The sequence below is a fragment of the Pristiophorus japonicus genome, chromosome 1 (assembly GCF_044704955.1).
Source record: "Pristiophorus japonicus isolate sPriJap1 chromosome 1, sPriJap1.hap1, whole genome shotgun sequence".
Classification (NCBI taxonomy): Eukaryota; Metazoa; Chordata; class Chondrichthyes; family Pristiophoridae; genus Pristiophorus; species Pristiophorus japonicus.
The window spans coordinates 46,679,414-46,703,651 of NC_091977.1; the positions used below are offsets into that span (position 1 = coordinate 46,679,414).

At 41.1% G+C, this 24,238-nt stretch overlaps 1 protein-coding gene across 33 annotated transcripts in view; it reads right to left on the reverse strand.

The window, feature by feature from the left end:
- sorbs2b (sorbin and SH3 domain containing 2b) overlaps window positions 1-24,238 on the reverse strand; it is a 344,867-nt gene that overhangs the window by 177,167 nt on the left and 143,462 nt on the right. For 24 of the 33 annotated variants that reach the window (XR_011593098.1, XR_011593097.1, XR_011593102.1 and 21 more), the window contains 2 exons: window positions 11,724-11,779; window positions 3,385-3,480 (listed from right to left, as the gene is read on the reverse strand). Coding sequence is in view for 3 of the 33 variants with exons in the window: in XM_070879270.1 (XP_070735371.1) it covers window positions 3,385-3,480; window positions 11,724-11,779 (152 nt within the window). In the remaining 30 variants the exon portion in view is untranslated. Of the gene's footprint in view, window positions 1-3,384; window positions 3,481-11,723; window positions 11,780-20,638; window positions 20,726-24,238 lie in introns of those variants that run through there. The other 9 variants (XR_011593121.1, XR_011593119.1, XR_011593110.1 and 6 more) reach the window with 3 other exon arrangements.

Consider the following 24,238-nt stretch of genomic DNA (forward strand, 5'->3'; position numbering starts at 1 on the left):
ACTTTGATTAACAAAAATCGATCAATCTCAGATTTAAAATTAACAAGTGACCTAGCATTAACAGCCGTCTTGCAGAAGTGAGTTACAAACTTATACAGGTACCACCTTTTGCCTGTTTACTTACTTCACTCCTGAAAAGCCTGGCTCTAACATTAAGGCTATGTCCCCGAGTCCTCGAATCGCCAGCCGGTGGAAAGTGTTTCTCTCTATCTACCGTATCAGTTCCCTTTAATATCATGAAAACTTCGATCGAATCATCCCTTAAGCTTCTAAATTCCAGGGAATACAACCCTTGTTTGTGTAATCCCTCCTTGTAATTTAACCCTTCAAGTATCATTCTGGTAAATTTACACTGCACTCTCTCCAAGGCCAATATATCCTTCCTTTGGCATTGTGCAAAAACTATGCGCGAACTAGGCAATATTCTGGACATTGATCATCACTGGTCTGTAACACATAGAAACATAGAAAATAGTTGCAGGAGTAGGCCATTCGGCCCTTCGAGCCTGCACCGCCATTCAATGAGTTCATGGCTGAACATTCAACTTCAGTACCCCATTCCTGCTTTCTCACCATACCACTTGATCCCCCTAGTAGTAAGGACTACATCTAACTCCTTTTTGAATATATTTTTAGTGAATTGGCCTCAACAACTTTCTATGGTAGAGAATTCCACAGGTTCACCACTCTCTGGGTGAAATGCACATGAATAGCACAGGCAATTATATCGCATTCCGATACATTTCCAGGCATTACTTTCCCCTAAACTGCAACTTAGTAAATGCTGCAGTAAAGAAACCTCACTCGGCAAAGCTCCAGCTACATATTGAAATTCTTTGGGGCCGAAATTCCCCTATCCTGCGCCTCCCGTTAGCGAGGCGCCAAACTGTTTTCGCCCGGTGGGGGTGGCCAGCAGCTCCCGTGAAAATTGCGCAGGAGTTAGCGAAGGCGCGAACACGGTAGCGCTGCACCCCTGTCAGTAGCTCCCCTGGCCACTACACCTCCGCCGATGACATCATCGCCGCGCGCGGTGATCCCTTTCCGCCCCGCAGCAGCCCCTTTTCTGCCGTGTAGCGGAAATTGGCTGGCTCCTCGAAGCCACCGCGGGCGATGCACACGCCAGCCTCGCGGGTCACAAACCGGGCCGGTCACCCATCACAGGGCAAAATTTAAAGGGAAGGTGCGCTCCGCACCGCCATCCCCGCCTCCAACTGGTGGAGCCGTTTGCCACTCCTTTCTCAGGGTCTGGGCCTCCATCATCTCAGTGCCGGGCTGCGGCCCAGTGAAGGCCGTCAAATGGCCGGCAGAGTTCACAGCGTCCCTCCCCTTCAACGGAAGGGGAGGGGCGTTGAAACGAGTCAGCTCCCAAACCCGTCCCAAAGGGAAGTGGAGCGCATGACATTGTGCTCCACTTCCTGTGAGGGACGGTAACCGGAATTTCGTGGTCAGGGCGGGACTCCCATGCCAGGCGCAGGAACTCCCACCTCACCTCGGTTACAGCCCCCAAACCAGGCATAACCGAATTTCACCCGCTTAATGTTTCAGGTGCAAGCTACAGTGTTGATGCAGTTACACTGTTTAGCGATTATCAAATCCACAATGAGTAAAATGACAGCTAATAACATTATCAATTGGAATAGGCCTCAATGCTTCTTTGTGTGGCTTGCAGATGTACAGATGTCTACAGTTAAAATATATGCCTGATCCAAGCAGCATTAGACAGAATTCCTGATCCGGCACAAAACTGTACAAGCCTGATCCAAGCATAAAGCCTTGCTCAATTACCCGTGTTTTCATTGCTCAGCATGTTGTTTTTATTTAGTGAAGCCCTTGCTAGCAATCCCTTGCACACTAACCACTCTTTGCAAAAGTTTATATTTTGTCTAATAATGTGTTTTATTAGATTCAGTTGCACCATGGGTTATGAAATGGGCTGAGGTATAATACCATTTTTTTCTTTTTATAAGCTTTCTATAAAAATTCTGATTCAAGCATACAATGAATTGGCAAACAGCCATGAGGATTCAGTTGCACTTATCAGCTAGCGGTCATTCTTTTAAAGCAAATTGACAAACAACAAAGCAGCTATTGGCTTGACCGGTACATTTATCCTGCGAGTCTACGTTAAGCTTTGACTTTAATTTGTTTTTGATGGGGAGAAGCACTCAATTAATTTAAATACTGCATGCAGTCCAGGATTGGCTCTTCTGGATGTGTCTGTGAGGACATCAGCTTGAACCAGTTTCAGATTTGGAGAAGCGTTTCCCTTATTTAAAACACAGTGCACAACTGCAGAGACACAGAATGTACATGTACATTTTTGTACAGGGTACTACATCTCTGGCTGTCAACTCTGGCCGGATGTATTGCTACCAATTTCATCACATGACCTCCCACCTCCAACTACCCCGCCCACTCAACAGTCTTTTTACTCCAATACTCTTATAACTTAAAGACAAAAGTGTTCAACGAAGATGGAAAAAAAAATGCACAGGGGTAGAAATTGGTTTGGAATGCACCCACTTTTCAGGTGTTAAAACTCGCGCAATGCTTACCAACCTAGCAGGGGGACAGCCTGCCCCCAATCTCTGCACGCGTTCGGCCCGCTGCTAAATTTATCGGGCCCAGTGAGAGGGATGTGGGCACGTGTTTCTTCAAAACTGAAACTGGTTCAAACTCATGTCCTCATCTATAGATCCAGCAGAGCCAAACCTGGACTGGTTGTCAGAGGGTGTGGCTGGGAAATTGCTATGCATCCTTAGGAAATTCCATTCCAGGCTTAGGTTCTCATCGGCCTGGGAGCAAGCATAGGCTCTATTAGCAGCCTTCCAAAGGCCCTAAAATGTAAGAAGGAATTGGCAATCGATCTGGGATCGCTCACCCGCCAGAGATGGTCAGACCGCTCCGTTGGGAGTTGCAGACTCAGGCCACTCTGTGACAGAGGAGGCCCCTCCTGGACCCTCTGTGCTGGGTGGGAACAGCCCGGTGCTGCTGCAGCTTTCTGGGCCTCTTGCCTGCAATTTGGAACAGGGTTCACACAGCAGACTCGGTGGCCAGCCAGGATTTGCACTATGCTGCACTTCCGCTCGTGCAGCGAGCATCCTGGAATTTCCGACGTGCAGGTTTTAGAAAAATCTAGATGCTCATCTGAAGTCTTCGAGCTGAGATTTATGTTCTGCTTTTCACGAGTTTCTTTTTTTTAAAAAATGAAATGGCCAACAGTGAAAAATATAGTATTCTGTTGATACAAGAAATACAGGAATAAATGCCCTTTAATTCTTGAAGTTGACAATGTTGCAAAAATGATCACACGTTTCATATTTATACAAACCAAGCAGGAGCACTCTAGTATTTTAGTTAGTGTGTAAGTGTTAGTGTTAATACCTGCGACCAGCAACAAGTTGGGAGAACTTTGCACTCTCTTCACAGAGGCTAACTTAACAGATGTAGCAGCACGTTTGCGAGCATAGCCACCGCTGTCTGAAAACACAGAACCACACAAATGCAGAGCATATACATCAGGCAGAGCACATAGTGAGAGCAAGCAAGTGCAACATTCAGTGGCAGAATATTCCAACTAAACCAAACCAAGCACATTATTCGGACGCAGAAAAGCTGCTCAGATGTGTTTAAAAATCAGTCAATTAATTAGCAATGCAAATGAGAGCAGCACATTTTTTAACCAATTCACAATTTTAGAATTGCAGCACTTTCAGCCAGCAAGTAGTATGAGAACCAAGGTGCAGTGCAATGCAAGTGGGGGAAGGGGGGAAGGGAAGCTAGGATGGGAGCATGAGGAAGTTATTCCCCCCCAAATAAAAGCCTGCATCCAGAATTTGAACACATGGATGGGATGATGGCACATAGTCACAGACTACTATATCACTGAGTGGGAAGACAGGCCCATCCTGCAATTTCACAGCTGAGTTGTTGTGGGGAGCTGCCGGGGAGACTCGAGCGCTTCCTTAAGAGAGCCAAGGGAAATCGTAGGAGAGCCGGTCATCTAGCTCCGACACTCCTCTTAGTAGCTGGTGATAGAGCAGCATTGAGAGGAGGCTGGATGAGGAAGCCGAGCGAGGCAAAAACAGGGAGAGAATAAACAAGATATCAAACAAAAGAAATGGCAACTGTAAACTAATGAATACTGAAATGAAGGGTAGGAAAAGACAATCTGATCCATCAAGCCTACCCTACCCTACACTGTCATGATGCCAGAAGCATCATGATTAGACCCATCCCCTACCCACCAGCAGCCATGTAATCTCCTGGGAGAGACAACAAAAAAAAAGATAAAAATCCATGGCCAATAAAAATCCATGGCCAATTAGGGAAAGAAATCTGGAAAATTCCTCTCCGATCCCCTTAATATTTTGCAATACACGTTAACAATGCTATGATTGTCACTATGTGTTTCCAGTAAGAGTTATACCATGGTGGTGGGATGTTTTCAGAGTCATTTTGTACATGGAACTCATTTTGCTGGTGAATTTGATACTTGACATGTGTTGTATGCTCGAGAGGAACAGGTGCCTTTGGAACTATGATTTCACCGAGTGTTTTCCTCATCGCATGTCTGGATCTGTTACAGACTCATTGATGGAGATTAATTGCCGTGATTAGCCAACAACTCCATTACTGTTGTGTCATGTGACTACCAGGATGGTAAAAGGAGAACTAGATGGACCTTGGCATTTTTGTCCAGGAATTCCTTTGTTCATTTAAGCATCTGTATTTGAAATTATGGCCTTAGTTTAGGAAAACATTAGAAGTGTGTGGGACACGTAGGTGTGGGCACAAAAGTAATAGTGTTGGCATGTTTTTGATTTGTTAAAACAGGTATCATTACAGATACATTTACAGATCTGAAACTTTCCAAAAAACGTTTTTGTTCACTTATATACTTTTGTGAGCATCACTTTAAATTCACACACTAGTGCGTGGGTGATATTCACTAAGTTGTACAGGTCTGAGTCATGAAATTTGGCATACAATTGAATTTCAAGAGTTTTATATTATGTACAACCATTATGAAAGTCGCACAGCACTGCAGCCGATTACAACTTTAACAATTTGGTCCTTTTATAGCTGATGCAGAAGAGACAATAAAGAGGCATGGATACCATGAGCAGATAGATAGCAGAATGATTAGAAACGCCTAATATGAAGTGAAGGACCCAAGTAATGAAATCTGAGGGGTAGGGAGACAAGCTCACACTTGCCAAAATAGGCAAAGAAAAGTCAAGCCATTGCATCAATAAAATTCTTCGCTTGAGTCATTTCAGATATGTGGTTTAGGGAAGGTTTAGTACTTATGCCACATAAGCAGGTTTAGGTAACTGCTGCCCTTGATGGGGAAAAGACTAATATTTGATCCTATATCAGAAGTATCAACATCAGCTCAACCAAATCATAATTTTGCACATGTTAAAACTTTTCAAAAAATAAGCTCTGCTATAAATGTGCAGGTCATCTTTTTCCTTCAGGTTTGGAATCACTTCCCTAACCTCTCAGATTATAGAGCATCCAAGGTCTCTCAGGAAATCCTCTGATGACCTCTGCTAATCCTGTTAGGTGCATCACCTTTTATGTACCAAGCCAAGTTATCTCTTCCCCTCCCTTTACCCTGTCTCTTTGCAAGGGTGGATCAGTAGCTGGGTGGGGAGGTAGGGGGTGGGAGGACACACGTAAATACGGAATGCATTTCCACAAGTGGCTATTGAAGCTACTTCAATCATGATATTTAAAATGGAATTAGACAGACACTTGAAAAGAAAAATATTGACGGGTACAAGAAATAGTATTAGAGTAGCTAGCTCTCATGTGGAGCTGGCACAGACACAATGGACCAAATAGCTCTTCCTGTGTTGACATTTCTAGGATTGTGTTAACTCATGGCTTGTCCGCCAGCTCTCTCAGGCATTCTATTAACATTACCAAGGTCTTGATGGCTGCTGACCTCTGAAATAAGGCATTCAATCTTTTCTTTGAAATATTTAACTTTACTATTTTTAGACAGTAGTAAGGTAGCTTGTGTAAAATGTCAAACGATCTAGTAGCTCCCATGGAACAGCATCATTTCATAACATAACATTTGTACTTTTCTGCAATATTGCACTTCCGCAGAAATTTTGACAAATGTTTTTGCAATTCATGAGGGTGGAGATTTTTCTCAACACAAACTATTAAAACAACATAGCAATCCAATTGTATTTTTGTGAATAGGGTCCTTGGTTAATATCAGTACACACATTCCATTTGCATATTGTAAATAACACAATCAATCTTTTTCAGTACAATATCCAGCTGAAGGTTTTGAATAATTATCCAAAATCAATTTTTAATCACAGTTGATATGATTAATGAATCATATGCATCATGTTTAACAATAACATGGTATAAGACCAACAGCCTTCGGTACGAATCTGAGAAAGAAATTATTTTTTTAAAGTTGCAAATATTTTTATGGTTATTTTACTTTAATCATTACAATCAGTTAACCTTTTCATACATTAGTGTTATTTCTCATTAATGACTGACACCACGGTACCTAGAAGAGGACAAAAATATTTTTTTTTAAGTTTCCAGAATGCGACAGCTGAAGTAATTAACAAAAAGAGGGAGGAATTGCAATGACATTAGTGTTTCTATTTTATTTTAGGATCAGATTGTTCAGTAAATTAACAATAATATATATTAACCTTTTTATGATGTCATGATCGGCTGCAGTGTGAGGAGCACAGAAGCAGAAGAAAGTGATGAATTTAAACTCAGTTCAGCAAATGTTCTTCTTTGCTTATTGGTGAGGTCTTAATAATGAGTGAGATCATGTGCCTCTGTACCTCATGTACCAACTGCTAATGTTGTACCATTGTTTAAAAAGGGAGGAAGGGATAAACCGAATAATTACAGGCCAGTTAGTTTAACCTCGGTGGTGGGCAAATTAAAATCAATCAATTTTGAGAGATAACATAAACATTCATTTAGAAAGACACAGATTAATCATGCAAATAGATTGGAGGATGAGGTAGGTGAAGGCAGTTAAGGACATGAAAGAGGTACTTTGTCACATTATGACAGAAGGAGAAAAGATACTGGGTGGGAAGAGGATTGAGAAGGTATAATCCTCAGGGACTTCTGGTTCACAGTCTATATATTGCAATTTACTGATTAAGGCAAGATTACATTGCAAAGATGGCAACAGACATCGAGGTTTGACAAAATTCTTAGCTTCAAGGTTTCACTTGTCCTATTTTTCCAGGTTCCTTAGAAATGTAGCCCCCTGCATTTGAATGGACTCCTCAGTTGGTCTAGCCTCTGGACATGCCCACGGCATAATCATCATCACTCAATGCTTCAGACAGAAAACTCAGTAATCCCTCTGGACAACCTTCTTCACCTCCACTAAAAGGCCAGCCAAGATTGACAAAAATGTGATGCTTGTGCTATCTTAAATGCAAATGTCAGGCAAGATTGTAATCTCCAAGTCACAAATCCATGCTGCAAGATAAAAAGTGTCATGATTCGTTTGATAAAAGGGTAGCCCTCTCAAGAAGATTTTGAATAATTTCTGTGAACATTTTAAACAGTTCAGCATTGGATTACATTTCAAAAGGTCCAAAATCTGCTGTGCTCTGAATAAAAAGACAACATCTGAATTAATATCCAATATCTGATTTATGCAGGAGAGAAACAGCTTTTCCTTGCCCACCACGAACGCTTAGATTTATGTGGATAATTAGTAAGTAAGTTACATTTTTTGTTTGGTGTCTGACAAGCATAGAAACCCATCACTATGCTTAAAAATCTCCTTACTCAGTTCGCAGAAATCAACACCAATATCAAGCATGAGGATACATACTCGCCTCCAATTGAGCTACTAAGCATAAGAACAAATGAGTGAATACTTTAAACATTTCAATAGATTACTGTGAATTCGATAAACCCACCACAAAGATACATGCCAAACATGGCCCAGTTTTATGCTGATGGATTGTGAGCTTGGTGCTGTTGACTGATTATGTTACGTGAAGGACCTCAGATTGAGTAGAAATTTAAAAAAAATTATTAAAAATTCTGATTATCTTAGATGTTTGGTGTCAATGTGAAGTAGTATAGCCTTTGTACTGATACCAAATGTGTGCAATGTAAACAAAGTGTCAAGACACAAGATGACTCTGAAGCAAAGAAGAGCAAGACTCTCTCCTCCAAGGAGCATCACTCCGGTGCTGATTCTGGATTCAGGTGGCATTTACACTACAATTGCAGTGTCATTGCAGAGTTATCTCAGTTATAGTGTGAATGCACCATGAGATTCAGCATTCATTTCTGCTTGAACTGATTTAAAAAAAATTTATTATTTACAAAAAATTCTCTGTCAAATATGTGATGTCAATGCCTCTTTTACGATGGTATAGAGTGGAGGCTCATTCGGCTGTGTGAACAAGGGAATCCAGGTGGGGCATTGGTGGATGTATTGGTGGCCGGTGCAGTGTATTTGGTGGCCGGTGCAGTGTATTTGGTGGCCTGTGCAGTGTATTTGGTGGCCGGTGCAGTGTATTTGGTGGCCGGTGCAGTGAAGCTTGCATGAGTCCTGGAAACAGTTACCAGAGTAGGACGAGATGGAGTTTGAAAATTATATTCAGTCAGATGTATGGAAACAGGGTGCGACAGGGTAGATGCTGGGAGGATGTTTCCCCTGGCTGGGGAGTCTAGAACCAGGGGCTACAGTCTCAGAATAAGAGGTTGACCATTTAGGACTGAGATGAGGAAAAATTTCTTCACTCAGAGGATGGTGAATCTTTGGAATTCTCTACCCCAGAGGGCTGTGGAGGCTCAGTCGTTGAGTATATGCAAAACAGAGATAGATAGATTTTTGGATATTAAGAGAATCAAGGGATATGGGGATAGTGCAGGAAAGTAGAGTTGAGGTAGAAGATCAGCCATGATCTTATTAAATGTGAGCAGGCTCGAGGGGCCAAATGGCCTACTGCTCCTATTTCTTATGTTCTTAAACACAGATTGGAGAGGTTGAATTGGATTGGATTGGAAAGGAGATTTTTGTCAGAATATCTATGTAGTAATTAATAGGTCATTATCAGACTTCGTGCTCCCGAATGCGGAGCCTTGTCTGTGGAAATCTGGGTGTGTAAGGTGCTTTAATTTTCTATATGCGCTGCCAATGGATGAGGCTCCTCACCAGGGTTGGAAAGTTACCATTATAAGGTAGCCATTCAGGTAAGCAATTTCATTCTTTTAAATTTACATTAGATGCCAATTTAAGCGTGGTTTCCTTAGAATTTCCTTCTGTGTTGATTGGGAAAAAAATCATAATATGCTCATAAAAATCATAAACATTTTAAGTAAAAACTTGACTTGTGTCTGGTAATAAGTGAAATATGATCAATATATAACAACCTTATTGGAGTTCTAATAACAGAACGATGAAAAGGACCACACTGGTTTTAGCCATTTGTAATGTGCACTTTTTACATTGAACATCTGGATCATTAAGGATCATTAAAATGCCTTTAAAAAGAGATTCCAATTTATGCAACTAGTGCAAGAAAAACATCTGTTCATAGTACTTACAACTAACTTTCAAGCTGATTTTTGAATATTAAGGATTTCCTATTTATTACGGTCCAACTTGCCCATCTGGTGCCTTTGCATATACAGTGGTAACACAAACTGCTTTACTAAAGCCTTTACCATAATAATCTTTGTAGTTTTTAACATAAAGAGAAATAGTGAAGACAAATCCAGACTGGAACTGTGAAAAAGTGCTGGTTAATTTTAAAAATCCGTTATGATTTGATTAATATTCAACAAAATAAAACAATGATGTTTTCTTAAATTACACATTAGATACTGGAATGTTTTTGATTTATTTTGAAATGTTTTTGTACAGGATACAAATTAACAATCACTGTTAGATTGAGCTTTTGTATTTACTTTTCAGCCAATACTTCATTGCTCGCTCACATGACTTTTGAAATTAAATGTGATCCATGAAACTATATCTAATTTTGCAATGACAAAAATATCTGTATTCTTCTCCTAAATTACCCAATCTGAGGAGCCGACTTGAGTTAAATGGGTTGTTTGACCAGCCATCGCAATCCTGTACTTGACAAAATAGGGAATGAATGCTCCCTCTACTTTTTGTGTTACAATCCTGCTGGGATTCCTGCGGTTTTGATAATGGTCTGCCAAAGTAATCGGTTTAATAGCAATTCTCAGTGAAAATAATCCTGTATAGCTCTTAGCACGATGTAGGTGTCCATCTAAACACAAACACAGTGGCAGGGGGGGAAGAAATCAATTAAACATTATAGTAGTAATCATACCACTCCTTGATGGATCAGTGAGTTTATCAAACGAGCCATTCTAAACATGAAGGACCCTAACCTCCACAGGCACAGCTATTGGCAAAATGTTGGTAGGAACATCAAAGACTGGTCCACACGCATACCATGCCCACATGTCTTCACTTAAAGTCTTGCTCAAGTCAGTTGTCAATTTTTGATATTACAATGAACAGCTTTCCGATTCAGCGGTTCTCAAACCTCGTCAAATTGGGCCCATCAAAACCTCACAGCCTTCCAGCACCTCCATCACTGTTGTTTCTCTCAATGTCCTCTTCCAATTTTGTTTCCTTCTCTTTACTCCAGTTTTGCTTCTCACTCTCTCCTTCAGTTTTGCCTTTCCCCTCCCTCACTTTCCTCTTCACTTTTGTCTCTTTTCCATCATTTCTTCATTTTTTTTTACTCAATCTTCACTTTTTTTTGTCTTTCTACTTTTTATTTCAACAGTTGTCTTCTCTCTCTACTTCCTACAGAGCTGCTGCATGGGTAGACTTCCTGCAGAGCAGCATGAGTAAGATCAGGGAACCAGGCAGGTCTCCCAATCAGCTGGTAAGCAGGATTTTTAAAGCAGTGGCGCTTTAACAGAAGCTAGTAAGTGAGCTGCTGAAATAAAAATTGACAAACCAGCTCGTGCTGAATATGTTGGCCAGCAATTTTCTGAACATCCTGAGTAACAGAATGACACCAGTTTTCAGAGAGGAAAATTCTCGCTGCCGGAAATGCACATGCTGACAATGAGTGAATAAAGCAGTGGATTCAGCTGTGATGGTTCCCACAGTTGAGTAGCCTGCTATCATCAAGCTCACAAATGACTAATGGCCAATTAGGTGGGGTGTGTGAGGACAATCAGTGCCTGTGGAACAACATGCCAGCAAAACGCCTCAGGACAGGAGAGATAAAATTGCAGCAAAAATTAATGAGGGAAATAGAAAATAAAAACATGGTCATCATCTTATTGGAAGCATTTATTTTAAATCAATTAAAATTGTGTTTTCCAGATTTTTTGATCCTGTATTTGTTTTGAAATCTTGCTAGAAACATGATATTTGGACTCAAAACGGAATACAACAAAATGCTTACTGCAACCTGCTACTCAAAAGTTAAATTAAACAAACACATTTCAAAAGGTGTGTCTCAGTGCTTAATTTATAGAATCATGTTTTAAGTATCGGAGCTTTTATACATTGAGTAAACTGATTCATGACATTTTATAAATATGAATTACCTTAATTTTCTTTCAAGAGGAAGTAAATGCATGTGTATTTCTATTCTTAATTCCTTTGGACCATTCAACAATTTTAAGTATAGGTTAATGCAAACAACATGTTCAACCTTCTTCTCCAAGAGATCGGAACGTACCTGTATTCATGGTGATAAGAGGGCTGGCTGCTTTATTCCAGAAAATTCCGTCTATCCTGAAAAATAAATAGAATGCAGCTGCTTTACCGCAGACCAGACCAAATCTTCACCAAACATGGCAATGTAAAACAATACAAGAATCCTTCGGTGATCTGTAACAGCAAAGCCTTGGATCATTCATTCTGAAAACCCTCCTGCTTGAAGGAGATGGATTCCTGTTTTATTTATCGGAACAGATTGGAATTAATGCTATTTAATGGGACCACTATCAATGTCCTAATATTGCTGCTATACATCCGCAGAGGAATGTACACAAATAAGACTAGTGGTTCAATTAAATGTACGTTATTGTATCAGGTAAGTATTTATCCAAAATAGTAAAAATGCTCATTATAAATTCTACACTAGCAAAGGAAAATCCCAGATAGAACTTAACACAAGATGCTGCATACACAGCTTCTTTTGGTACAGACTGAGAAATAACTATTGTAATGTACTCCTGAACTTCAATACAGTTTTCATAAGCTTTCCACAAATGTACCAGAAAAAGGTGCAGTAAGTGCACTTCATTCTACAATCTATATGTGGAATATGTGGCATTGAAAGATAATTACATGACTTGATTAAAAACACAACGATATTTATGGGGAGGTGGAGCAGGTACAGGGGGAGGGACAAAATGGTCAGGGGGAATGCACCGAGGGCGCGCTGATCCTGCTGGATTTAACAGAGAATATTATAATATTTGTCTTCCATTTCCTGCCTGACAGCAGGCCGAATTGACAGGCTGGTCAATTGTCAGGCAGGAAAAGCAGCGGCAGGAGGCCACAGCTGGGGACCACTGGGGGTGGTTCATGGCAACATGGCAAATGGGAGGGGAAGGCGGCCAGGGATCGGGGCTTGGAAGGTGTGGGAGGGGGCAGAGAGAGGCAATTGGGAGAGATGAAGGCCGGAGATCGGTGCTAAATGGAGATGGGTGATGGGATGAGAGAGGCGATCAGGAGGAGTGGGAGGGAAAGGTCAGAGATTGGTAGTTGGTAATGAGTCAGGCAGTCGGGGGTGGGTGGAGAGACAGAGGGAGGCAATAGAGGGGGGGGGGGGGGGGGGGGGAGAAAGAAAGAGAAATGGCCACAATCGCAGCATGGAGCAAACATCAGTGCTGGGGGATAGAGGCCAATGTGGTTCATCAGTGTATAGAAAGAATATGTTCCATAAATACTTTGATTCCAGGTTAATCTTTAGTTGAGATGAATTATCCTAATGGTGAAACTATTTCTATTATCCTCAGCAGTTTATTTTGTTTTTGATACAAGTATTTTGGAGAAGTATTTATGTTTTAATCAGAAACTTAAGTACCAAGCTACAAGAGGAATTTGTGGTATTAGGAGCAGAAAGATTCAATTCGGAAGGCGGTCACGGCACAAATGGCTGGTGTCAATGGTCCCAAGTTTCCACACGCGGCAAAACAGGCTCCCCTCCGAGCTGGGCGCCTGTTTTTCACGCCGAAAACGGCGCCTGAAAAAAAACGCGCTATTCTCGAGCGCTTTGCAGCTCGATGTCTGCTTGGCGCGGTACCCAGGGGGCGGAGCCTACCACTCGCGCCAATTTTGTACGTAGGAGGGGGCGGGTACCATTTAAATGAGTTTTTTTTGTGCCGGCAACCCTGCGCGTGCGCGTTGGAACGTTCGCGCATGCGCAGTGTGAAGGAAACATTGGCACTCGGCCATTTTAAAAAGTGCTGCAGAAAAAGTGAAAATTTGTTTATTGAACCCTTGCAAAGGCTTGTATTTTAATTTTCTTGATATTTCTGTGTGTGAGGGTGAGGGAGTGCATTCTGTAATTAAAGATAGACTGTGATAAATGGGACACATGCACTTGTTTGAGACTATTCAAATTCTTTGTAGCTGTTCAATTTTTAAATTTTTTTTATAAAACCACATTGCCCTTCCATGATCAGCACTGAGGCTTCTTGCAGCTTTCTCCCCCTGCCGTCCGTCGGGCCCGACGGCAAACGGCTGCCTCAACTTCTGAGGCTTCCTGCAGCCTTCTCACTGCCTCCCCCCCCTGCCGTCGGGAAACCGCTGCCTGAAAGGCCTGCCTTTCACACAGGTAGGAACATGGTTTATTTAATCTTTTCTTTGCTTATAAATTTTTATTCAGGTTGGATTTATTTGTATAATATTTGTATAAGTATAACTAAGGATTTATTGTAGAATGTAATGACTTCCCTTCTCCCCCCCCCCCCCCCCACCTCGTTCCCGACGCCTAATTTGTAACCTGCGCCTGATTTTTTTAATGTGCAGACAAGGTTTTTTCAAGTCTACAAAAGTCTTCACTTGCTCCATTCTAAGTTAGTTTGGAGTACGTTTTCACTGTGGAAACTTTCAAATCAGGCGTCAGTGGCCGGACACGCCACCTTTTGAAAAAAAATTCTGTTCAAAAGTGAAACTGTTCTACCCGAGTGGAACTGCAGAAAACTTAAATGTGGAGAATTCCGATTTCTAAGATACTCCGTTCTCCACCAGTTGCTCCTAAAAATCAGGAGCAAATCATGTGGAAACTTGGGGCCAATGAATGGAACCATGTACAATCACTTTTGGACAGAATTCATCAACTTTGTATTTCTGGAGCCACCAATAAAAATATTGCTGTCTCTTATGTTTCATTCCTTTCAAAGTCTTCTGTTAATGGCAATCAGAGAGGAGAGAAAAAATGGTACTAATTGGATGACATTCATAGTTCAAGGCGGCCACAGACACGGCAATTTGAATAGACCTCATTGTAATGTTGCTATCTTTCATTTGAATATATTACAGTAGATAATAATTAGCTGGAATGTATTGCAGCCTATGCTTTTTATATCGATGAGATATAATTCTTCTCAATGTTCATCGCTGCCATCAAGTCATTTCATGACCTTTAGGTATTTTAAGGGTAATGAGGACAATACCAGTTTTTGTGGTGGGATGTTTCATTTTCATTTAAAGCCAAAAGCCTGCAAGAAAATCTTGTAGTTTAAACCCATTTAGGAAATAGAACACTAATAATATGGATGTCGTGTTATTTCACTATATTAATACAGCAGGAAATATACGCATTGGCCAATTAGTTTTCCAAAATCACCTCCAATTATGTAAAACAAATTGATATCATTGGCTATGGGTCACTGCTGCATACAATATCTTATTTTAGAAAAGCTTGAAGCTACCTTTCTACTTGTTTTTTCAAAACCTCTGTAGATTTACTTTTTTTTTAAAAAACTGAAATAATGAAGCCTCCAGTATACTAGCTTCTGTTAACAATTTTATTTAAATTCAGACATGTTCTCTGTGGCTTACAATGCACAGAGGCTTTCAATTTTTAAATCTTGATGTTTTGAGACTGGAGAAAATAGCTAAGATTTATGTCTGTAAAACTGCAGACTGCCAGCATTCTTCAAATATTTCCTTCTGCCAAAAGAGAGGGGCTAGACTTGGATTTTTTTTCTAACTTGGACTCAAACCAACGTTAGTACCACATGAAGGCAATGGGTAAAAGCGTCTGAACAACACTGACTGGAACCCAAGGCAGATTTAACAAAAGTATGATTAATGGACACAATAATAGAAACTAAAACCTCTAATTGTATGGAAATCATTGCTCCCACTGCACTTCGATTGTCCCTTGAGATGAGACCTCACGAGTGCCCAAGCCAGCAATAGAGAGGAATTCCCATTCAGCACTACTCTGATCTCCACTTCTTTTGCTCTGGGATTCTTTTCAATAGCCATTTTTCTGAATTGCATTGGTTACAGACTCGATTTTAGAAATTTGCCTGAATTTAGTTTGCAGTGTGTGTTTTGGTTACTTTTTCATCACTTCGTTGATTGCAAAATTATTTTACTTGATTGTGATGATTATCTTTCATTACTGGAACAAAATGTTTTGTTCTCTTTCCTTGGTTTCAAATCCAAACAATAGCGCTCATGTTTGTTGTTCCCAATTGATTTGTTAAAATACTCCCTTTTTTCTTCAATCCTTCCTTAATGTTTTGAATTCTCCTCTGCTAATTGCTGCGTTTTAAAGATGTGAAGACATCTTCTAATTTTTTATCGAGTATCTCAGTTTCCTGAGCTTCTTTACCTTGTTGAAAATTTTACATTTTGTAAAATATTTCTATTGGATAAGTATTCTATTTCTTTAAGCAACAACAATGTTGTCAGTGAGATTCAATATTCCAACATTGCGTTGTTAGCCCACTATATACAACCATGTTCTGCTGAAGTGATTCCCAAGGTTCAGTCTTTTGCTATTGAAACAATATCAGTAAAATAAATATGACCTTGAAGTACACAATTTGCTTATGACTCAACTAGACAGTACCACATGAAGCCGGCAGTATTGCAAACTGCTGAACAAAGCTGACCTTAAACAATATTCTTTGTCATAGTCTTGTTACTGATTCAAGCAAATGCTGGTTGAATGACTGTTCTAACATAGAAACATAGAAAATAGGTGCAGGAGTAGGCCATTCGGCCCTTTGAGCCTGCACCACCATTCAATAAGATCATGGCTGATCATTCACCTCAGTACCCCTTTCCTGCTTTCTCTCCATACCCCTTGATCCCTTCACCGTAAGGGCCATATCTAACTCCCTCTTGAATATATCCAACAAACTGGCATCAACAACTCTCTGCGGTAGGGAATTCCACAGGTTAACAACTCTGAGTGAAGAAGTTTCTCCTCATCTCAGTCCTAAATGGCTGACCCCTTATCCTTAGACTGTGTCCCCTGGTTCTGGACTTCCCCAACATCGGGAACATTCTTCCTGCATCTAACCTGTCCAATCCTGTCAGAATTTTATATGTTTCTATGATATCCTCTCTCATCCTTCTAAACTCCAGTGAATAAAGGCCCAGTCGATCCAGTCTTTCTTCATATATCAGTCCAGCCATCCTGGGAATCAGTCTGGTGAACCTTCGCTGCACTCCCTCAATAGCAAGAACGTCCTTCCTCAGATTAGCAAAATTGAACACAATATTCCAGGTGAGGCCTCACCAAGGCCCTGTACAACTGCAGTAAGACCTCCCTGCTCCTATACTCAAATCCCCTAGCTATGAAGGCCAACATACCATTTGCCTTCTTCACCGCCTGCTGTACCTGCATGCCAACTTTTAATGACTGATGTACCATGACACCCAGGTCTCATTGCACCTCCCCTTTTCCTAATCTGCCGCCATTCAGATAATATTCTGCCTTCGTGTTTTTGCCCCCAAAGTGGATAACCTCATATTTATCCACATTATACTGCATCTGCCATGCATTTGCCCACTCACCTAACCTGTCCAAGTCACCCTGCAGCCTCTTAGCGTCCTCCTCACAGCTCACACCGCCACCCAGTTTAGTGTCATCTGCAAACTTGGAGATATTACACTCAATTCCTTTGTCTAAATCATTAATGTATATTGTAAATAGCTGAGATCCCAGCACTGAGCCCTGCGGCACTCCACTTGTCACTGCCTGGCATTCTGAAAAGGACCCATTTATCCCTACACTCTGCTTCCTGTCTGCCAACCAGTTCTCTATCCATGTCAGTACATTACCCCCAATACCATGTGCTTTGATTTTGCACACCAATCTCTTGTGTGCACCTTGTCAAAAGCCTATTGAAAATCCAAATATACCATATCTACTGGTTCTCCCTTGCCCACTCTACTAGTTACATCCTCAAAAAATTCTAGAAGATTTGTCAAGCATGATTCTCTTTCATAAATCCATGTTGACTTGGACTGATCCTGTCACTGCTTTCCAAATGCGCTGTTATTTCATCTTTAATAATTGATTCCAACATTTTCCCCACTACTGATGTCAGACTAACCAGTCTATAATTACCCATTTTCTCTCTCCCTCCTTTTTTAAAAAGTGGTGTTTCATTAGCTACCTTCCAGTCCATAGGAACTGATCCAGAGTCGATAGACTGTTGGAAAATGATCACCAATGCATCCACTATTTCTAGGACCACTTCCTTAAGTACTCTGGGATGCAGACTATCAGGTCCTGGGGATTTAACGGCCTTCAATCCCATCAATTTCCCTAACACAATTTCCCACCTAAAAAGGATATCCTTTAGCTCCTCCTTCTCACTAGACCCTCGGTCCCCTTGTACTTCTGGAACATTATTTGTGTCTTCCTTTGTGAAGACAGAATCAAGTATTTGTTCAACTGGTCTGCCATTTCTTTGTTCCCCATTATAAATTCACCTGAATCTGTCTGCAAAGGGCCTACATTTGTCTTCACTAATCTTTTTTTCTTCACATATCTATAGAAGGTTTTGCAGTCAGTTTTTATGTTCCAAGCAAGCTTTCTCTCATACTCTATTTTCCCCCTCCTAATTAAACCCTTTGTCCTCCTCTATTGAAAACGATCCACACTGAATGTTTATGGCTGTAATCTCAACTCATCACCCAAGTAGACTGACCAAATGTTGGCTCCCCAGTGGCTCAAGGATTAAACCACCATATTTGATCAAATATCCCAGGTTCACAGGACATCAGCAAGAATGCTTCAATTGGCTCCAGCACATTGGATTATGGAAGGGAAATTTTACGAGCGTTCCCACTCCAGATCAATATGTGGATCATCCATGCTGGATGCTGGTTAAGAGTAAGGATAAGCATCAGGCATCACTGTAATGTCCTCCAAAATCAAATAGGTGCCCATTAATAGATGAATAATGGTCACTTGAGGACAACTGGTGTCCATGGAATTGTATACAAGTCAAAATTGGAGGAAAAAAATGCTGACATAAAATTTATTCTTGAGGTATACATGGTTTATTTTAACATTATTGGCTGATGTTCTGGATAATTTGGTGATGTCACAACATTTTTTATGATTATATTTATCTGAAATTCCTAATATTTGTAACAACAGTGGATTCAACCTGAGATTCAACACTAATGATGAGTATTAGGAGTAAGTTTGGACTTTGGGTCCAGGCATACTGAAACACGAGTCTTCTAAATTCAAGTTTTATAGCTGCAACATTAGTTTCACCTCCACTGATAAGCTTGGATGCAGAATGGGCATGTGACTATCTATCAACCATAAAGCTGACGACCCTCTTGTATTAGTTGATCAGTGGTCAGATGGATCACTACAAAAGGCTTTATACTCCTCTTTGTTATATACCAGGAATTAGGCTAAAATACTTTTAAGGTATCAATATTTTTTGCTTTGAATTGGCAGCTGCAATGATAGTGAACAAACCTATTGTGGTATACATAAAATATAAACATATATATATGACATTTTGCAACTCTGTACATGGAGATACTACAGCAATTATTAAACAGGGAACATCCCCATTGCCAATTTCCCCTCCATGTTACACACCACTTTGCCTTAGATGTAGATCACTGTTCCAATGTCACGCGATCAATATTCTGGAATTCCCTACCAAACACCATCATGGCTTCACAATCAGCACAAGGACTGCATTGATTCAAGATGAAGGCTCACCACGACCTTTACAGGGCAACTGCAGTTGGGCAATAAATGCAGCCTCATCAGTATTGCCCACAGCCCGACTAACCTAGTCTGCCCCTTTAAGGCCATTGGTCACATGCTGCCGATGGAGAAGTGATCTAAATAGGTACTCAAGTCTGCTGGATTGTCTGCTGTTTGGATCCTCTCTCTATTTTAATAATCTCTCCAGTTTATTTTAAAGTAAGAAAAAAAACAGGAAATAACTAAGTTTCTTCCTCTCTTTGTATCGATATTTTTAGAAAGCAATAAAAAACAATTTCTACCACCCACCGTGAAATTGCGCAGGAGTTAACGGAGGCGCAAACCGGCAGTGGCCCACTTCTGCCTGTATCGCCCTGGCCACTGTGCCGGCAATGATGATGTGATCGGCATGCACAGCGACCTGTTTTCACCCCACGGCGGAAATTGGGTAGCGCCCTGTGAGGCCGCCATGGGTGATGTCATTGCTAGCCTCGCGGTCGCCTCGGTTACCACCCCCAAACGGGAAGTTACCGAATTTGACCCCTGCATGTCACATCCAGAAAGTGACAGATTATTCAAAACTCTTTGTAAATAGATTTATGCTAGAGTTTCCTTCTAAAGGAGCTAACCACCACGTAAGCATCTTTAAGCTGAGAGGGTGGAGTGACTGCTGTGAAGTTCTCCATGCAAACACTTAGTTCATGCAAGTGAGACTACACGAGCTTTAGCCTTGTGAGATTGAGAAGCTCATTAGAACATGCACTGTCCAACACATTAGTCACTGGACACATGTAGTTAATTGGGAATCCTGATATAGATAATTGCATTTCTTATTGGTAAATGAAAAATGAGTAATGGACACTGTTGTTGGGCATGTGATCTCAATACTCATATTCGTTTGCCATATGCATGTACACTTTAACCCTTTTATGTGTTTCTTGGTGAAATGGTAAGACAAAAAAAAGTATTTTTTTGATGGTTGTGTGTACTTTGCTTCCTTGGTTATGGAATACTGGTAGTTGTTTGTTAATTAAATATACACGTGAAGTACATTTACATGTATTCTGTGAATGTATGCAAGGCATTTTCTGCAATAATTAGTCCATTTGGCTAAAACGGTGTCTCTGTTGCTAGTCAGCAGTTTCTGTTGGATAACACTGTTAGATGGCTGAAATTCTACTGTTACTATTACTGTCACATGTGATGGTCGAAAGAATATTTGTTCCTGTCATCTACAATATGACCAAGAAGCCAAAAGAAAATACTGTGGGGCCGAAAGTCCCCTGTTCTGTGCCTCCTGTTCGTGCCTCCAGGGGAGATTGTGAGGAGAGAAACAGCTTTGCTTGGGGTGCCAGGAATGGGGTTGGAAACAAAAATAAACATTCTTGCTCCTCCTGGCCCACAAGCAGTGCTGGAAAGGCACTTACCCTGCTGGATCCGACTTTTCTCGCCTCCCTTTAGCTGCCGGGTGTCCCGAGCTGTGGGAAACGCGGCCTGCAGGCGATAAATCTAATGCCTCCTAAAATCGGAGGAATGCAGCCTCATTAACATATTTAAATAACTGAGTTGACTCTCAAGAGCAGGTTAGTTTCCCACCTCTGTTGAAACCGGAAGTGGTCGCGTTCAATGCAGGCTGGACTCGAGTTCTAGATTTTTGAAATTTTGAAATTCCCCCCCACACCCCATCAAAGGGGATTAAAATTCTACCGCAAAGCCTTTGGGGCCCAGCCTTTAAAAGAAAAATGGTTTGTGTGCAGCAACAATTAATGTATGTATTAGATTGGCTGCCAGAGAGCCTCCACAATACATCAGAATGCGGAGACGTTTAGGGTGCTGGTGCAGTTGACCATGGTATGGGGCATTTCCCATCCCCTTTTCCTCCTCCAATCCTCTCAGTTCAAACTGGCATTATCCCTCCACTGTTGATGCTCCCCTCCCTCCCCCCCCCCACCCCATTAGAACAGACAATTAATGCTGGGACTGTGTTTTCTCTCCTGCCTCAAGACACCGTTCACAGCTTCTTTCTTCCTCCACTTCCGCTCCCGTCATTCCGCCCATCATTGCCAACAATTTCCATTCGTCTTTGCAATAATTACTATCCATTTCTCTTCTTCCCTTTCCCCTTCATTGCTATCTTTTTCCCTCTCCCCACAGTTCCACTGCTACCCAACGCCTGTCGTTCGTTAATGGAAGGGATTTCAGCCATTATAAACTGGTGGGAACTCATGTTCCTAAGGGAATTAACACCTGCAGTATTCAAGGAGCAGGGTACTGAGGGAATGATCAGCCATGATTTTATTGAATGGTGGTGCAGGCCCGAAGGGCCAAATGGCCTACTCCTGCACCTATTTTCTATGTTTCTATGATTCTATGATTCTCTTCTGCTCAAAAGGAGCGGCGCGGATGAAAAGGGATCCAATCTGTGCTTATCTTTGCCCGTAAACATGAACACATGATGGATTTGGCCTCTGAAAAGCTGACAATGAATGATCGTGAAATGCAAAACATGGACTGTCGACAAAGCACCGTGACCCAACACGATAGAAAACAGAAAGAAAATAGGGGATTATAGACCGGTTAGCCTGACATTGGTAGTGGGGAAATTGTTGGAATCAATTATTAAAGATTAATAACAGTGCATTTGGAAAGCAGTGACAGGATCGGTCCAAGTCAGCATGGATTTATGAAAAAGAAATGATGCCCGACAAATCTTCTAGAATTTTTTGAGGATGTAACTTGTAGAGTAGATAAGGGAGAACCAGTGGATGTGGTGGATTTGTACTTTCAAAAGACTTTTGACAAGGTCCCACACAAGAAATTAGTGTGCAAAATTAAAGCACATGGTACTGGGGGTAATGTATGGACGTGGATAGAGAACTGGTTGGCAGACAGGAAGCAAAGAGTAGGAATAAACGGGTCCTTTTCAGAATGGCAGGCAGTGACTAGTGGGGTACCGCAAGGTTCAGTGCTGGGACCCCAGCTATTTACAATATATATTAATGATTTAGACAAATGAATTGAATGTAATATCTCCAAATTTGCAGATGACACTAAGCTGGGTGGCAGTGTGAGCTGTGAGGAGGATGCTAAGAGGCTGCAGGGTGATTTGGACAGGTTAAGTAAGTGGGCAAATGCATGGTAGATGCAGTATAATGTGGATAAATGTGAGGTTATCCACTTGGTGGCAAAAACAGGAAGGCAGATTATTATCTGAATGGTGACAGATTAGTAAAAGGGGAGGTGCAACGAGAGCTGGGAGTCATGTACATCAGTCATTGAAAGTAGGCATGTAGATACAGCAGGCAGTAAAGAAAGCAAATAGCATGTTGGCCTTCATAGTGAAAGGATTTGAGTATAGGAGCAGGGAGGTCTTACTGCAGTTGTACAGGGCCTTGGTGAGACCACACCTTGAGTATTGTGTGCAGTTTTGGCTCCTAATCTGAGGAAGGACATTCTTGCTATTGAGGGAGTGCAGCGAAGGTTCACCAGACTGATTCCCGGGATGGCAGGACTGACATATGAAGAATGACTGGATCGACTAGGCTTATATTCACTGGAATTTAGAAGAATGAGAGGGGATCTCATAGAAGCATATACAATTCTAACAGGATTGGACAGGTTTGATGCAGGAAGAATATTCCCGATGTTGGGGAAATCCAGAACCAAGGGTCACAGTCTAAGGATAAGGGGTAAGCCATCTAGGACCAAGATGAGGAGAAACTTTTTCACCCAGAGAATTGTGAAGCTATGGAATTCTCTACCACAGAACGTTGTTGAGTCTAGTTCGTTGGATATATTCAAAAGGGAGTTAGATGTAGCCCTTACTGCTAAAGGGACCCTGCTAAAGTAGGGTCAGAAGTTACATGATCAGCCATGATCATGTTGAACGGTGGTGCAGGCTCGAAGGGCCGAATGGCCTACTCCTGCACCTATTTTCTATGTTTTTATGTTTCTATGATGCACCCTCATAGAATCCTCAAGGTAACAAACATGGTCAGGCTCTGGTTCATCATTGTTAGGATCTCTAAAATTACAGGAACTGTATGTGAGGACAGATATTATAATCAAAGGAATATTGGGCCAGTCTAACTGAAAATAGGGAATTACCCGAGAATATTTTACAGAATCAATATGCATCGACTAAGCTTCGAGCTTATATGGAATAGTCAGTATGCTTTTAGAATCAATAGGTCATGCCTGACTCATCAACAGGGAATCTTCGAGAAAATAACTTAAATCCAGTAGATAACTCTCATTCAGTTGATTCATTTACTTGAATTTTTAGAGGCCTTTGGGATTTGAGCTCTGCATCTGAGACTTTGTTAGCAGGCCGAGACATTTGGAATTAGTCACAAATTGGTGAGATAACTGGATTGACTCCGCAGACTGAAGAGATTTGGTTCATCTATTGTTTACACTGTTCAAAGATATTAAGCAGGGTATTTCTAGCTGTGATGAAATTATGTGGATAAAAAGTAAGCTGCTGCAATAAATTCTACACTTTATTAATGTGTGCCCTTTGAAAAAATAAAGATTTGGTTGTAATTAGGAATTAGTCAATGCGAAGCGGTTATCAGCAAGGCTAAGCAGGTACTGGGTTGCATCTCAAGGGCATTTTATTATATATCAACGTAGTGTATTTTATCTCAAATATATGTTGGCACAGCTTTGGTGAAACGTTCTTTCAAGCAGCCCTTCTTCAACAAGTCATTGAAACACTGCAGGCAATTCAAAGAAGATTGGCAAAAGTGACTCTGGGACTGAGATTTTGAAGTTATGAGGAGAGATATGCGGAACAAAAGATAAGGGGGCATGAGCGAGGCTAGAAATGGTAAACGGTATGAATAATGTAAAAATATGCAAGCTATTTATTTTTGTGGATAAATAAGAGTACAAAATTTATCATTCTCAAAGACCAGAAGGATTTTCTTATAAACATATGGGAGATGCACTTCAAACAAAAAAGGTAATGTTATGTTGACTAACTCCTTTAAATAGAATTGGGTAAATATCTGATTGTCACAGCT